At 45.4% G+C, this 16,631-nt stretch overlaps 5 protein-coding genes across 5 annotated transcripts; 2 read left to right on the forward strand and 3 right to left on the reverse strand.

The window, feature by feature from the left end:
- Positions 1 to 39: 39 nt before the first annotated feature.
- On the reverse strand, positions 40 to 1,842 carry JR316_0001868 (Endopolygalacturonase I; the record flags this gene model as incomplete). Its single annotated transcript, XM_047887666.1, has 15 exons — positions 40 to 80; positions 135 to 270; positions 333 to 380; positions 437 to 484; positions 544 to 613; positions 667 to 743; positions 787 to 867; positions 924 to 939; positions 995 to 1,049; positions 1,108 to 1,152; positions 1,203 to 1,290; positions 1,357 to 1,381; positions 1,434 to 1,483; positions 1,542 to 1,588; positions 1,839 to 1,842. 15 exons carry the CDS (start codon positions 1,840 to 1,842, stop codon positions 40 to 42), a joined length of 831 nt encoding a protein of 276 aa, XP_047752589.1.
- Positions 1,843 to 4,582: 2,740 nt separating this feature from the next.
- JR316_0001869 (Peptidyl-tRNA hydrolase) lies at positions 4,583 to 5,193 on the forward strand (the record flags this gene model as incomplete). The annotated part of the gene is made up of 3 exons (XM_047887667.1): positions 4,583 to 4,596; positions 4,654 to 4,787; positions 4,844 to 5,193. The coding sequence occupies 3 exons, from the start codon at positions 4,583 to 4,585 to the stop codon at positions 5,191 to 5,193; spliced, it is 498 nt and encodes a 165-aa protein (XP_047752590.1).
- A 1,965-nt stretch (positions 5,194 to 7,158) lies between these two features.
- JR316_0001870 (uncharacterized protein) lies at positions 7,159 to 9,009 on the forward strand (the record flags this gene model as incomplete). The annotated part of the gene is made up of 6 exons (XM_047887668.1): positions 7,159 to 7,383; positions 7,441 to 7,621; positions 7,810 to 8,056; positions 8,122 to 8,160; positions 8,242 to 8,641; positions 8,707 to 9,009. The coding sequence occupies 6 exons, from the start codon at positions 7,159 to 7,161 to the stop codon at positions 9,007 to 9,009; spliced, it is 1,395 nt and encodes a 464-aa protein (XP_047752591.1).
- Positions 9,010 to 9,690: 681 nt separating this feature from the next.
- JR316_0001871 (putative mitochondrial carrier) lies at positions 9,691 to 11,693 on the reverse strand (the record flags this gene model as incomplete). Its single annotated transcript, XM_047887669.1, has 9 exons — positions 9,691 to 9,717; positions 9,780 to 9,826; positions 9,899 to 10,069; positions 10,131 to 10,541; positions 10,661 to 10,742; positions 11,116 to 11,152; positions 11,240 to 11,374; positions 11,433 to 11,499; positions 11,561 to 11,693. 9 exons carry the CDS (start codon positions 11,691 to 11,693, stop codon positions 9,691 to 9,693), a joined length of 1,110 nt encoding a protein of 369 aa, XP_047752592.1.
- A 2,652-nt stretch (positions 11,694 to 14,345) lies between these two features.
- Positions 14,346 to 15,473, reverse strand: JR316_0001872 (uncharacterized protein; the record flags this gene model as incomplete). Its single annotated transcript, XM_047887670.1, has 5 exons — positions 14,346 to 14,599; positions 14,651 to 14,661; positions 14,840 to 14,985; positions 15,044 to 15,311; positions 15,370 to 15,473. The coding sequence occupies 5 exons, from the start codon at positions 15,471 to 15,473 to the stop codon at positions 14,346 to 14,348; spliced, it is 783 nt and encodes a 260-aa protein (XP_047752593.1).
- Positions 15,474 to 16,631: the final 1,158 nt, after the last annotated feature.

The following is a 16,631-nucleotide window of genomic DNA, read 5'->3' on the forward strand; positions in this document are numbered from 1 at the left end:
ATGGCTAGGTTGCTGCCAAATGGAGACATTTTAGTGCGCTTACTCGCTGAAGCCGGAGATTTGAGCATTGGTGATTTTGCCTGAGAGATAGGTATTCATATATATATTAGATCGTAAGAGAGAATTATACATACCAGAGACTCCTCCTGATACCTTTAAATTTGACCAGTTCCAGGTTCCTGTGCAAGATCCCTTGCCACAATTTACAGCAACCTTTTGAGCACCACTGTTGACGGAAATAGAAGTTGCTGGAGAGCCAAAGTTGATGTTCTGTATATATCATAAGTCAACTCTATCTATTAATGGCTGTTATAAGTTAATGTGAGCCTCACAGAGATGATGACGCCAGTTCCTGGAGTACCGAGAGTGTCTGGGTAGCTCTGAAAATGACCATATTGGATTAATAATTGACCTAAAAGACTCAACTGTAACCTACCTGGTCAATAATGACACCAAATTGACGGATTCCTGTAGCGGTATTTCCCTACCCGTACGCAAATTAGATCTGTTTAACACATTAAATTTAAATATTAGAAGACGTACAGAGTAGGTGACATTTGTGACAGTGCTTCCAGTAGATGCAGACTTTGTCTTGATGCGAAGAGCTTGATCACTGTAAAGAGCATAGATGAGCGTCTGCAGAACCTTACTTTTGTGAAAGCTCACTTGTTGGTAATGGTATTCCCGGAAATAATGACGCCAGAAACGGTAACATCGGAGTCAATTGATCCCTTCGGTAGCTTCTGTAAACACTTGATTCTCCAATTGAATTGTATAAACACGTACGATAGAAATACCGTGGCCTCCTGTGCAAGAGTTTCCTTTAAAGACAATGTTGGTGCCCTTATTGATCGCAAGGCAGTCATCCTTCATAAAAAGCAGTAAGTCAGAAAAACTTTTGAATAACGAGGTGTCCTTCTCACTTGGTTGTGGATTTGGCTGAAAAGATATATTTATTAGGGGTTCAATATATTGGCCCAATGCTGATCCTTACCTGTTTTGGATGGTAAGGTCGTTAGAGCTAACATCAAATCCGTCTGTGTTGTGGCCTAGAGAAAGCGCAGCAATCAGTGGCGAGCCAATACCCTACAACACCAAGAGAAATACCTGCTGCTTTCCCTCCACTCTTCGAGTTAGGGGCATCTCCTTGGGCTGCAAAGAAGTCAGTTGAAGAATCCCACACGATAACGTGCTCTCCTTACAGTTATCGATGTTTAGGCCAGTCATTGTCAATGCTGCCGGGTTTGAAACTGAGAAAACGCGTCCTGGTGAGTTGACTACCTTAACATTCTAAGAATCAACAGCACACGGGTGAGCTCGGGAAAAACTTGTACAAAATCAATAGTATGTATATACCTCGAAAGTGCCAGAAATTTTAATTCTAAACATAGTTAATATTCTCATCTTGGCTTCCGTATGAACTAAAGACGTACTTCATCATCGGATCCGGCTTTTGGGTACCACCGTTGATACCCTGGCCATCCTAAAAAATATACAAGAGGTTCAGATTTGCACACGGGACTGTGAGATAGGATGCTTACCCAGTAGAATGGGCCTCCTCCGTCGAATTTGTGGCCATTTCCATTGACTAAATTGGAGTTAATATCGTTGGAAAGTGGCACCAAAGTAGTTCAAAGTTTACATACATACGATGTTAGACCCGCTGGAAGCGCAGTGTCAATACCAAGGTTGCATTTGGCGCGAGGAAAACATCCGACTACTGACCTCACTGTGAACAACGGTCCAGCCCAACTTTGGTTGCCGAACAGAATGTCTCCATCTACAAGGAGAATGATTCAATAGGGTTACAGCAAGAACCGAAGGCGATCACCACTTACTCATGGTGACAGTTGTGCCAGAGGCCAAGCTCAGAGACAACCCTTGACCAGCTGGGACAGTAAACCCGTTGAGGGTAATTGAAGTGCATTTCACAGCATTCGCGACGTCTGTTAGAGGGAAGATATGTTACGATACCTTCATAGACTTGAATTATATATGACCTGCCTGCCAGTGAATTGATAGTTGCAGAGCAAGCTGCACTAGCCAAAGAAGCCGCGCCGGAGAGTACCAATACAGAGAGTACAGAGATCATTTTTTTCCTGCGTCAAGTTTAAATCATTGCCTCCCCACTTTATATGTTTGAACTGGAGGGCATATTCTCCAGCAGCGGCCCGGGATGCTATCGAAGAGAACTTGTGGTATCCAGACGACAGTATTCAAAGGCATAACAAGCACCACGAGGAGTCGGACAGAATTGTGACCAAATAAATCCACAAGCTCGCTGTTGATGCATTTGCTGTGCAATAGATTTCCTTTCACAAACCACGTCACCGTCCCAGCTTCTGAGACTGGAGTTGCTCTAGCCGAAATCCAGTATAACCGTCAACTTTTCGTAGAATTGCACAAAAGAAGAACAGCACCTGACGCCCAATGACCATTGCAAAAACTCCGTTGGTGCCTCATTCGCAGTAAATATACACTTCTTATATTGCGGCTTCGACAGCTCCTTGGAATAGCAATCACGAGGCAAGTTAACTTGGTATCATACAGGGGAACACTGATGCCCTAAATAATGCCCCACCTAGTGCGAAATAGCAATTGACCTATTTATTATTAGTTGGCGTAGGCCCGAAAATACATCGGATACTTGATGTGTTAGGGTATCCTTACCTGAAAGTCCGAGAGCGCGCATACATCATTTGAAAGAATTACCATCGCAGCCGGCATAACGCAATGTTAATGCGGCATATCTTCGGTAGCGCGAGCAATGATTCCTCAAGTTTAAGCAGAGAATAAGCGCATCCAAAAAAGCGAATTTTCAACAGTACCAAAGTGGCAACCTCCGGCTTTGAAAAAAATTGTAGTAGAGCGGAAAGATACTATAGGTCCATGTCATGATCGAGCAGTATATGTGGATGGAGGCATGCGTACAAAGAAGATTATAGATTTATGGCAAGGCGTGGGCAGTGTCGAGTCGCAAATAGCTGTCTAACGAGACAAAGTGACGCAGATCCGGCTTGAGAAGAACCAATTACGAGCCTTTCTTTGACGTCTGATGCGGGGCCCGAGAGAAATTCCACGGTAAATAGAGAAAGGAATAATGCTCCTGCCCTAAGTCATCTGAGATCATTACAAAGAGGACATTAGACCTACATTCCATGCGCCATCTATGTTGCGACAATTAGTATGGTCCCAGACGCAACTCAATAATCTTCATGAGATACAGAATCTAAGCCATTGCTTTATGTTGAAACGAAGACTTCTGACAGCGATGAACATATTTTAATCCCAGCTCGGAGGTCCGCAAATATAATAAGTCTTGAGTTTGGTTGGAAAAAGCTTCCTAGAGAGAGAGATATTTGATGTTTTCCAATTCCAAACCAATACGATTGGGCCGCGTTGCTGTGGTTGGTAACATTGTACGCCCACGTCTAGATTTTCGCAATATGCGAACATCTCGACGTATCTGTAACAAGACTGCCATTCGGATTGAGGGGGTACCGTCAAAAGACACAAAGTCGCGTTCCTGCTGGCATGGCATGAGATCGTCAGCGACTTGTATTTAGAACTGAATGGAGTTGATGTTGGGTAACTTTCATTGACCTCCGATGACAGCCCATGGCCACTTGCGATGGTAGTCGGATTTTCCCTGGCTCCATATCAGCGGTGCAATAATCGGGTGAATCACAGGCAACATTGGCTCGCCCGCGAGCAGATGTAATGTACGCGGTTGCAGTTTTCTGAACTCAGCCTGAAAAATTTGGAAAGATTCTTGTCTCTTTTTGCTCTGGGAACTAACGTCGATACGTTACAATGATTCATCCCTTGAGCCAAAACGGACTCTAGTAACAATGATGATGACCCGAACGGGGTGTGAGCCTCAAAAACAAGTCATAATGAAAGACGTAGCTATGGCTGTGCCCGTTTATCACAGAACCAGCTATCTCATAGAGGTCCCGACGGTATAATTACTGTCGCCCTTCATTACGGCCCGGAAAAAGACATGGACACGATTATCTGGCAGGAGAGCCAGAGGGCGGAAACATCTGACCGCCCGGACCGCAAATCATCTAGTTCTTGAGATGTGAATTCGCACTGGAAAAATGAGATTGCCATGAGTGCATCCTATAGGTGCAGACACTTCGCCATTCTGCCTTCCAAATTTTGCGTTTGATCCGCATAGAAAACGGAGAATTAACGCTCGGGGGCCATAAAGCATGCGTGAACATTCCCGAATCTTCCAGGGTGTAATCGAGGCGTATAAGTTTCAATGGCCATACAACGGGTTTTTGATTGGTGATGGTAAGAGAGTAATGGACCTGTTCATGACCAAGCAATGGCCGCAAACAAACTCGGTGACTTATGTAATCAATCATCGACACCGCCGCTATGAGCACCCGTGGCGCGGTTGCGTTGTAATTACCAGTCTTTTTGCTCCTGACTCATCCTTTGTCCATCGTATAAGACGACGTTCAGTCGCTTGTAATGCCACCAGCTCGATAACACCTTCTTTTGTCATACAATGCCAGTCGCCAACGTCCCCACCTTATTTGTTGCCGGCCTGGGTAACCTTCCATTTCCAATGACCCGTCATAGGTACGAAATTTGCAGTATGATTCACACTGGCTAAAACTCACTGAAATAAACTGATAGCGTCGGGCAACTTGTAATAGATGCTTTGGCAACCAGATTGGGCATTCGTTTAACATCGGACCGTGGAGGTTACTCTGGTCAAGGCAATGTGCTCATTGGCGAGACGAGAGTCAACCTTGCTCTCTACAAATCAAGTCAGTGAATACTCAACTCATTTATATCCCAACAAGGCTCTTATTCTATTAACCAGAGTCCCTGATGAATATTTCCGGTCCTTCCATCGTCAAAGCCTACAGGCAAACAGTAAACTCTCCAACTTCAATGATTGTACTCGCCGACTCTTTATCACACCGTGTTGAAGCCGTATCTATGAAACTTGGAGGCTCTGCCAATGGGCACAACGGTGTCAAAAGCATAATTTCCGCACTTGGTGGGGAAATGGGTTTTTATCGTTTACGCCTTGGTATAGGACGCGACGAGTCCGACGCGGCTGAGTACGTTATGCGCCAACTTTCGTCGTACGAACGACGATACTGGGTGAATGAGGGCCTTGACCTTGTTCTCCATGAAATAGAAAAGGTAGCGCTGAAAATACGATAAAGTTGTCGACCAACAATGAGGCCGTGCCACGGTAGTAGCGCTCAAACACGAGTGCCGGAAGCTCAACTGAGGTTTGGCTTAGATGGTACATGCGCCACATTGGTGCCATTAAGAGGCCACGCACATTTATTAACTGGTGTCGAGTTCCACTTGCTACAGTGTGCGACATGGCAGTGAACAGGGTGGGTTACTCGGGCAACTGCATCAATCGATCATTGCAAGGCCGGAACACATATCTCACCGAGATACTACTTGACGAGTCTCTCACAGCATTTACATTGCGGTGAAAATCAATACAACTCCCTTGGGATTGGCACAGAAGAAGCGATCACTGTACAAGATTTCAATATCCTCCACTGTTCTAACAATGCCGGAGAGAATTCAAGTACAATCCTCTACAAAATAGTGGAAATGTTACATGTTGCCTCCGAGGTGGTTGCCAGGCATCGAAAATCCCAAGTGTACAGCGGCTGAACCTTCTTTTCACTGATGTATATGATTCATTTCTTCGTCAGATTTTTATACGGTATACCTTACACATGTCAGCTGTTATCAAGGTTATTTGCAACCTCATAATACTTCAATGAAAAGTACGCTGCAAGCTTTCCAGGCCAGATTCTTCGTCAATTGTGATATCAATAAATTGTCGAAACACCGGGCACTGCCAAATGCTGCTTTTGAAATACTATTTGGCTCCGAATTGGATGCTTTGAAACCGCTCTTCGTCGAGAAGTCGGTAGCCGGCTTAGGCAACTGCTCGCTGAGGGACTTCGGAGAGCTTCACGGTCATTGGCATAATGGATGCTCCGTCGTAGAGATCAATTTAGCATACGGGTGCTTGACGTGAACACATATAGATCACCGGTCGTTCTTTCAGTCAATGTCTTGTAGTCGAGGGCTAACGGGGGTCAAGGAGTTGTATCTGTGCCGCACATAATCCAGATATCTGAAGTTAAACTACTAGTAAGCTGCCTCTGCTCACCCGGCGTTCCATACAAAAAGCATGATTAAGTCCGTTCCTGACTCAAAGCCGGTAAAAAATTTCGTCGGGCTTTAATAATCTCAAAAAAATTGTTTTTCTCGAGATTAATTGAGCTACCTCAAAATAATGTGACTGGGCGCCCACAATCAACACAGGGGCTTTGGGCGCGACGCGCATTGCATATCTCGTGACGTGATGTGATGATCATGTTTTGGAACGACTCGGAAGCTTTCTGTCAAAAGTCCCAGTCCCATTTTAACAGCAACTTTAACAGAGTGGCACTGTCGACAATATCTCTCCACTTGAATCCTTATGGCTTCTGTCCGCACCGTCTTCCGTGTATTCTTTTGCTTGCCTCGAGAGAACATTAAGCTTTTTAATGTTCTCAGCCACCCTGAATACTGGTTCACACTGTCATCACAGGGCATCACTGTTGCTACTGCCCACGCACTTTCACGATCAGGGCTCAATTCCGGCTTGCATGTCGTCTATTTCGAGGAGAATATTCACGGACGGCATCAACTACCGCTTCTTCCTACCCAGATTATTTATCCTGTGTGAAGTTCGTCTCGAGGGTAGCCCAACAATGACGGTAGTAATCCTATTGAATTGCTGACACTGTCATAACCCACAGACCAAATACAGCCGCGATTTGCCCATTCTCCCCTTTGTGTTTACTAGCAGAGCAGGCTCTTCTTTCTTCTTTCTTTTTGCACCTTTTGGTGTACGTTCGTTATTCAACGTGGCTCTTCTGACATCCTGCTAGATCGGGATGCCGTCCTTTACTACTGTACTGGAGGATACTTCCCCTCTTCTAATCTATTCGTCAAATTGGTCTTCTGGGAGGTCGGCGGATGTACTGGCTGAGCTGTATGTTTTTTGAACTCCATTTGCATACCGTGTGGTGTCACTAATCGAGAATTGCACAATCCTATAGATACTCACAAAGTAGCTTCACACTCACCAGCACAAAAGGTGCAACAATGGCGTTCTCGTTTTACGGTTCATCTGTTACTGTGATTGGCGCCAAACGAGGCAATCATGGTGACTATCAAGTTACCATGGATGGTTCGAACTCTCCGCAGTTCAGCGGGAAGGATAGCAATAACCAATTCAACGCAACCTTGTTCAGCTCCAGCAACGAAAAATTAGGGCACCACAATCTTACCATCACAAACTTGGAGGACTCGTTTTTTGATGTAGATTATGTCAGTTGTTTTTCTGTTGAACAATTGTGTCCTTTCTGATGAACATGACTTTTTTAGGTCTTTTTTGACACTAGTGTTGGCACCGACAATGAAGAGCTGATCGTCAATACATATCAAGACAACCACCCTTCATTTACCTATTCTCCTTCTTCTGCGTGGCATTTGCCCAGTAATGTGGGATTTTTTGTGGGTGGTACGGGCCAGTGCGTAGAGGAAATCATCAATCATAAAAATATTTGTTAAATGCAATGTAGGGCTACCTCGCAAACTTCGGCAACTGCTACTTTCAAATTTGAGGTGAGAAATCTTATTATGGACCATAATATCATCAAATTGATTGCATCCCGACAATTTAAGGGCAAGTTGCATTTTGGACAGAAAGCTGATGAGGCGAAAGTTGATCATTTACTTTACTTATTATTCCAGGGGATGCCGTGGCGCTATACGGACCTGTCGGACCAAACTCGACCAATCTTTACTCGGTCACTGTCGACAACCAAACGTCGTCGATCTTTAGTCCCAACAAATTGTTTTACCGTCCACAGCAAGTTCTTTATTTTGCAGCAGGTTTGGGCGGCGGGCAACACGTTCTGGAAATTCAGGCAATCGGACAGACTGGAGAGTTCGCAATCGATTATGCTACGGTCTATTCAGCGCCATCGCTGGGAGGGAGGTAGGCACCTCTTTTAATTGGGCTTTCGGAGATGTTGATGATTGCAACTTTTTCCCGATATTCAGTTTCCTCGAAAGGACCGCCAACTCAGGCCAGACTTCAACGTAAGTGGCCATCGCTATAAACCAAGTTTCACTCTTTGCAATAGCGTCCTAAAATACTCATGTTTCTTTGGAAATGCATAGGAACCGGGTTCCACCAGGCGCGATCGCAGGTCTTATTTTCACCACCCTGATCGCCGTGTTTGCATGCATGCTTTCCGGCTTCCTCTTGTGGCGCCAGCGCCATACCCTGAGTCGTAAATATAAGAACAGCAAGGAGCCTAAACAGCCATTTGACATCCAAGCCAAGCCGTACGACCAGCCGTACACGATTCCGTACCCGTCTCATCTGCCGAATCCACACAGCCTTTCACGCAGGAGTAGCATGGTCTCACAGGCGTCGCAGGTGCTGACCCAGCTGACGATTCCCGCCACCATGTCGAATGTGGGCACTCTCAGCATGGCTGGTATGACTTATTCCGACTTTTACACCAGTGGCCGTAGGACTACCCTTCCGGAGGAACCGCTGTCAAGCACATTGAATGTGCGTCCTTCAAAATATTCTTTATATCTGGATTATCCTTAATTCTGTTACAAATATCTATCTAGACATTCTCAGGATCAGTTTCAAGCGGCATGAATGCTCGCTCTCTTCCATATCCTCCCGAGAAGAATGCCATCGCCATGCGCAATCCCACCAGCGCGCACCAACAGGTCTTCGACGAGCCCAATGCACAAGGAAACTACATGGGAATCCGTCTTCCAGGTGACGACCCCACGTCTCCTCCTCCAATGACAGCACCGCCGGAATACTCTCAGCGCATGACAATGAATGCTAGCGTGGCTCAAATTGGTCAACAGATGCTTCTTGGTGAGCCTGGCGGTCAACGACTGCATGTGTCCAATATTTGAGTAGGAAACCCCGAAAATACCAATCCTAGCGGTCTTGTCTGAAGATGTATGATTGAAGCTCGGTATATTTGTACTTAGCAACTTTGTAATTGTCGAAGTAGGATTGTAAGGTGTTTGGGTTTGCACACGAGCAGCACAATCATGTACCATGTTCAGGCTTTTAAATTGTATACACAGTACCGCCCTATCTTTGCTAAAGGACATCTTGTAGCCCTAAACACACTTAATGTATGTATTTCCACAGCAGATGTTTGTATGAAAACCATGTCAATATCCGATATCGAACGGGGCCAAGAACTCGTTTAATGTTGGAAAAGAAGATAATTTAATTACATTTGAAGCGAATATACAATGGTCTGCCTCTCCCCTTTCCCCTTCAAAACTAGCTAGGATGTACACGTACACAGAAAAAAAACACGCCGCGTCTAAAAAACCCCCCTTTCCTTTTCCTGCCCTCTCCTTTCTTCCTCCTCCATTGTTTTGTCCTTCATCAACCACAACCAAAAACGGTTAGAAAATGTAAATAAATGGAGAGATATATGATAATAAAAGATCTGCAGAAATATGGGGCATCATTCTAAGGAAATGCAATGAGATTATCGGGTCCCTTGATTGAGTCTGTTGACTCTTCCGTCCAAGTCCTTTCGCCGAAAAACATGCTTGGGGGGTATTCCTGTTCGTCTATGGTGGAATCAAGAACTCCTTTACCTATTCAAGCAATCATCAGTCAGATAAACGCATGTACCAAGAATTAAGTAGTAAAAACGTACTAGTTCATATGTGAAAAAAGAGGTCGCGATGCTAGGTGCGACTTTGACTGATTACGGAAGAAGCAAATTAGCCCGCGCACTTTGTACTTTAATTACCGGGAAAATGTGGTATAACTTACGTAGATTTGGCCATAGGCCCCGGTAAAGTCCCGCAATGCCTTCAGACCGTACGATGCTTGTCAAGGCGTGGATAGCACCATTGTATTTGATCGCGCCGCCCTGTATACCGGTCACCTGCATCTTACGACGCAGCACATCGAAAGGATATGTTAATGTTTGTGAAATCGAGCCTAAGAAAAAGAAGGAGATTAAGTCTAAATCTAGCCATAACAGTAGATCAGAAATGCTTACCAGCCAGTGCACCGCAACTCAGCTTCCGCCAGACACTGCTCTTTCCTGGAGGAGTGACAATCCCTCTCAAGAATTCATACGCAGCAAAGTTAATGCCGACGTAGGGCGCCACGCCTACAGCGGTCGTCACCAACCCACGGTACAAGGCGCGCACGCCACCTTCCTCACGCATGATCTTTAACGTCATGCCCCATATCGTCAAATCGGCCTTGGTATAGGTAGAAGTGGCCGCATTCTTCAAGCCGGAGGCAACGGCTGACGAAGTGTGGTAAGCAGACACGAGCTTGACTTGTTGCCCTGCGACCGCGTTTGCAGGTGCGGTCTTCGTCGCAAGGGGTGCTGCGGCGAGGGATATAGAAGCAGTCGCAATCGATAGTCGGGAGCGCACGAGGTCCAGGGGGTATGTCGAACCTGAGAGTAGCAATCACAACATGGTCAGCACAAATTGCGTAATATACGTCATGCTCGAATTGGATAGCAGATGATCCAACAAACAAGGAGACCCACAAAAGAGAGGAGATGGAACGTACAGACAGAGGTGATACCAGCGAGCGCACCACTAGCCAGTCGTTTCGGGGTATCGAGTTCTTTCGAACCATGTTTAGTAAACCACTGGGAAAACATCGCAAGAAGTATGACGTCAGTATCGGCAAAACCGAGCGGAAATGAACGATGCAATAATGGGAATGGCGGCCAAAAAAACCTTTCAAGACGATCGTAGGTAGTTATGAACCCTTGGCCACGACGTAAGAGGACTTGGAAGATATGGTACATCATGGGATCGTCGAACCGGACCGAAGGCTAAGATATGGTGTGTGGTTGAATATACACCGATGCCCGCCTCAGCCCACCAATGAGCCCATCAGAAAGCCGCTTCCCGCGAGCTTGTGAGCAATCCGCGCCCATCGCCTCGACGAGGGAAGATCACATAATGAAAGTGGCATGCGAGCAATGACAGTGTATATGAAATTGAGGACTGGCTCACCTTCTTCAGCTGCTCGTAGGTAGTGAATTGGACGGCACTAGGAATTAAATTAGTATGAGTGACTGGTTTAATGCGCACAACGTGCACTACAGCCGGGTCAACGCCACAAAGATGGAGTACTCACCTGTATGGAACTATGCGCAGACAGTTAATCCCATTCCCTCTCATGAAGCCCTGGAAGCCTTCTTCCTTCCACATCCTAAGTAAACTTCGCCATACTCCCCTGTATTGTGCATCACTGCCCCGCGGCTGTACCTGTCTACCATCATGCAAGCGACATGAACTCGTGGTCAAAGATAAACAAGAACATAACTCACTGAATGATCTTCAGCCGTTCCAAAGGGCTGACGACGGTCCTCGAAGCTGCTCCCGCACATCCTCCAGCTGATGTACAATAAATCAATAAACATAACAAGTTAGCATAGGAAGACAGCGTGAAACTTACCCACGAAATACGAAGCAACTTCTGGACTGAGCATCATGAAAGTCGACTTCTTGATAGGTTTCACCACTTCCGCAATATTCTCCGTCGACGATGACGCAGTCGTAGACGAACTGGTAGCCGCTGCACTAGTCATGATGAGATAGTGGGCTGTGAAACAAGCATGAAGCGGCTGCTAGATAAAGGATTCGTGGCCTTGCGTTAAGCGGGAATATGAGAGGGGGCAGAGGGTTCGAAGAGGGGACAGGGCGGGGTCGCACTGGGCGATGGAGGAGAACGAGGAAAGGGAGGCGAACTGTAAAGTTTTAGTTCCGATTTGGGCACTGGGCAGAGCACCGAAATGACATTGATGCATCACGTGATCACTCCATTCATCGTTTCAAACTCTCAGCGGCGGACGTTTTCCTCGCTCAATGTGCTCCTCGATACCGTCGAAACCCGGTGGGCGGTGGGCATTGGGTAGGGGGTTAATTTCTGGCTCTTCAGCATCATACTTCGATAAAGGACCTACGACGCACCGACACGTTACCGGATTCGCCCTTCTCTGGTTCCAATGGTAATCGTTGGCAAAATTGCAAGCGTCCCAAGCGGAGCGATTTTCCTGGGCCCGACGGAAGCCCTTCCTATCTGTCGGATGAATGCGGTAAAGTGCTTATCATGAGCTTGAATATTTGCAAAGGTTCGCCGGTGCCATGGCCATGGCTTTCACTAGCAGTCGCTTTCTCGGTATGATTCCACTCATGCTGGACGAGCGACGCAGGCAATGGCCATACTGGTCTGTCCACAGCGATTTGCTCATCTCAACCTACCTCGAGTAATTTTACCTACATCACTTTTATCGCCCAACACGTGCTTTTCGAAAATCTCAAAATTCATCCTCGCCTTATGGTCTTTGTCTCTTAAAACGTCCAACAGGAACGATAATTATGGAATGTACGTCCTAGACTGGCTGATGTCTAGTAACTGCCATTATACTCTGAAGCTTCCTGAAAACATTTCAAAAGATCGCGGATCTCAAATCCATCACCGACAGCACAATACTATAAAGGTTCTCTTAACATGTTTGTTCATGCCATGGGTGTTGTGAAAATATACCAGCATGATAGCTACTTGGAGCTCAATTGAATGGCTACTTCCTTTTCAAATTACTCCCGGTATATCTACCCTGGTCATGAAGTTTCTCGATACCTTTTCCTGAAATCGCAAAACAAGTGATTCGCTGATTGACGGAAATGGCTTTTCATTCGCAGACCCTATAACGCAGACGAGGTAAGCAGTACGCTTCATCCGGCATATACTTAGTACCTTTTCTTCTCATATGGGCGCTGGTTTTTCTTGTATATCTACAATTGTAATCGCGGTTCTGCCAGCACCCGCTTGCTGGCAAATCTCATCTGCCCTCTATGTTTATGGTACGACACTATCGTGGCCAGCAAGATTGTTTTCAGCTGTCATGGTGAACTCAATCTTCAAAATGAACTGATCGAACATCTCTAAAAATCCCTAATACAGATTCTGCCTTGATAGCACAGCCGTACTTCCAACAGATGTACAACTAAAGATAATCATTGGGCAGATTTAGGAGCGAGTTTGGAACCCGTCACTGCCGACAGTGACAATTACGTGGCCATCCTCTCTGCTTGAGCCAAAGCACTTGTTCTAATTTGATCAAACGTAGCACGGGTTTAGTATAACGGGAACCTCAAAGTGATACTGGCAATAATACAGGCATGAAGAACTTAAGGCGGAGAATTCCGTAATAAAATATCTATTTTTAGAATAGTGCCACCGTTTAAGCGCTGGTCGTACTTGTTGATAACTGCAATGGTAAACCATTAGAACCAGTTGGCTTCATGATGCGAAGTCGAAACAGGATCATTTTTATACAGAGGGTATAATATTACATAGTCTTGAAAATGCATATACAAATTTTTCTAGCTGGTAGCATGATAATGAGGCTGTACCAGCTCCACAGTCCCACATTCGCCATTAATAAAAATTCCCCAAAGCTCTACTTCAAACACCTAGTGACTATCTAAATTGCGCCAATGCATTGCTAAGGTGTATCAAATTGGAGTATATAGTATGGCTGTGGCCAATAAAATGAACATGTGCAATGTAGCGATCAAAGTATAACCAAACCGGTATGCGTCTGAAAAGTAGATGAAATTACTGATACTGTGGTGGTTGTGTGGTCGTGCTGTATGTGCTCGTCCTCGCACGGTTTGTTGTACCTGAGTAATTCGTCGCTGGTGATGCGGAGCTGGAGCCGACGGACACAACGGATCCGACTCCATAGTTCCGCTCAGATAGATAAGAATAAGGAGCCTTCGTGTAAGGTCTAGCCGTCAATGGTGAAGCAGACTCGAGCGTGGAAACGTTAGTTGGGGAAAATTCAACAGGTCTGGTTGATGGAATTTGAAGTGGCGGAGCAGGGACTGGGTTCTGGGATCTGATATGGGAGTTGATTGTGCGACGATAGTGCCAGACCATGAATACGGAAAATAAGATTGATATCACGCCAAAGATTGAGGTTGTTGCCAGGCCTGCAATCACACCCGGGCTTAATCCTCTAAAAAAATACTTTCAGAAGATATTTAATGGTAAAGAGTCAACGAAAAACCCGTACTGTGTATGTGAAGAACATGTTTCTGTGGCCTGTGCTGACGGAGTAGTTGATACTTCTGGGGTATTTGGATTGAAAGACACGCCAGAAGACCCTAGAAAACTGTATTATACCAGAAAATCAGTTAACAATGCCAAAGTCTTCAAAAAGGCTTTGTGATCCTCACGTTCCTCCAAGTGAAGGTGTCGTATAAACGTTGGCATAATCTATTGCGAATTCTCCTGATGATGTCGCAGAATTTAGATTTAAAGTTAATGTATGCTCTCCTTTCCCCAAATTTGCAGCAAAGAATAAGATCTGTTGCGAGCGGTAGAACTGCTTATTGGCATTCAGGGATAAAGGTACTCCGCTGTCAATTTTGACGCTAAAACCTGAGGAGGCGGGGCCGACCGGTCCATATAATGCAATGGCGTCTCCTATCATTTCAAAGTATCAATACCGGTCGTCTGGGGATGTGTTCTAATCACTGGCGCGTACCCTTTTTTTTTTAAAAAAAAAAAGACAATGAAAATTAAGTAAACAGAATCTAGGTTGAATCGATTTAAGGAACTTGCTGACCTGAAATGAGAAATTGAGTACAGCCGTTGAATCAGATGTTCCGCTAAATTGATTTGTTAAATAAAATTTAGAGCGGTGGGATCATATAGATCACTTACTGGCCTGAACCACCAGAGAATGTTCCCACATTACTGGGGGTACCCCAGGAAGACGAAGGCGCATAATTAAATGCTGGATGTGTGTCCTGAAAAGTATTAACGATAAGATTTTCCCCGTCCTCTCCTATGGATGATTGGAACACCACCTAAACCAATGTGTTTCGTCATTTATGAAAAGTAAAAGAAGATAATAGCTTAACTCACGTAGTCGACGTCGATGAATGTATTGTCATCGTTCAAAAAAGCAAGAGCGTGGTTGCCCAAAGGTGACTCCGAGCTGAACAGAGTTTGATTAAATTGGTCAGGATTTGATACCCCGCTGAACGTTTCGGATGCGATTCCGTCGATGGTTGCATGGTAAGGACCGTGATTTCCACGTTTTGCACCTATCACAGCGAGGGAAGTACCATAGAACGAGAAAGACATTGTTGCGCCTTTTGTTTGGCTAACGAAAAAACTGGCCTCAGAGTACCTGTGGAAATCACATCGTTGTTTGTATTGAATTTGAATATCGTTTGTGACAGGCGTACTGATCCATTGAAGTGTCTGAGGAAAGCCCTGCCCTCCATGTACCTTCAGGCGAGTAGTTGAGCATCGGAGAAGTGTCCTGAAGCACTGTGGTAAACGAAGGCATCCCTCCTATACAAGAAACGAGGAATGTGGAGGAGGATTCACTCAAAACCGATCAATGGTAGATGTACTTGAGGAAACAGACAGGGAGATCTCATGCCACATTAGAAAGACAAGCGAATCTGACAGATTTCGAGGAAAGTATCAGAAGGAAGAGTTAGTGTCAAACTTAACATCACCATCATTGCCAATTCGTTAAAATAACTGTGAGAATCATTTCTGAGAGCGGTGGGGGCTCATGCTGTGCCTTGTTGATTTACCATGATACCCCGACGAGGAGTTGATTTTGGAAATTTTGGAATGTACGTATATCGTTTTCTTACTTTTTTTATACAGACTTCAATCCTGAGAACGATTCTCTATGGGTATCGATCATTACATTACAGCCACCTTTGCGGTGTATGGCATGGAAGTAATTAAGGAGTTAGCCATCCTCCCATGCAGTCCAACGAAGGCAAGGTGATGCCTTGTGGTTTATATTCAGAACTGGCTTACAGTAGGAGTTGCCGATTCATTCGCAAGAGTGGAGGCTAGTAAGATGTCCGAGGGTGCGCCCTTGCAGCTCCATTTCAACAATCGTTGCCAGTGTGATTTTAGTGTTCCGAGTTCCCACCTCCTATAATACTTGTCGTTGGTTGACGTGTTTATCAAGAACTGGTCGCTATGGACTACAGTTTTGTGCATAAAAACACGTTTACTACCCATGGGAGGTCACCGGCCACCGGCCACCACCAGCCATTTGAAGGTTTTTGACTTTCGCGATTCGATTGAATGTCCCGACCATGATACATTGAGAAGTATAACTGTGGTTGATACTAATCATTGGGAGCCTTTTCAATCAACTTCTAGTTGCCCGCCCAGTGCTGTTGGGAATCGTCCACCCTTAATTTTCGAATGTGATCGACCTTTTTGAACGGATCACTGTATTTCATGAATACGAATGGACCGCGAGAGAAGCCGCATAGTCGAGTTTATATTAGGGTTCGGTTGAACTAAAGACGCTGTCCAGCTGACCCCCACATGTTGGTGTTTCAATGTTCAGCATGCAGATGTGAAGTGACTAGAATCGGGAGGATGTGGGTGGATGTGAGTACAACAGTTCTTGTTCTGATATGATACGCCATTGGAAGATGATGGTCACCCTACGCCCAAAAAACTTGAT

Source organism: Psilocybe cubensis, chromosome 2 (assembly GCF_017499595.1).
Source record: "Psilocybe cubensis strain MGC-MH-2018 chromosome 2, whole genome shotgun sequence".
Taxonomy (NCBI): domain Eukaryota; kingdom Fungi; phylum Basidiomycota; class Agaricomycetes; order Agaricales; family Agrocybaceae; genus Psilocybe; species Psilocybe cubensis.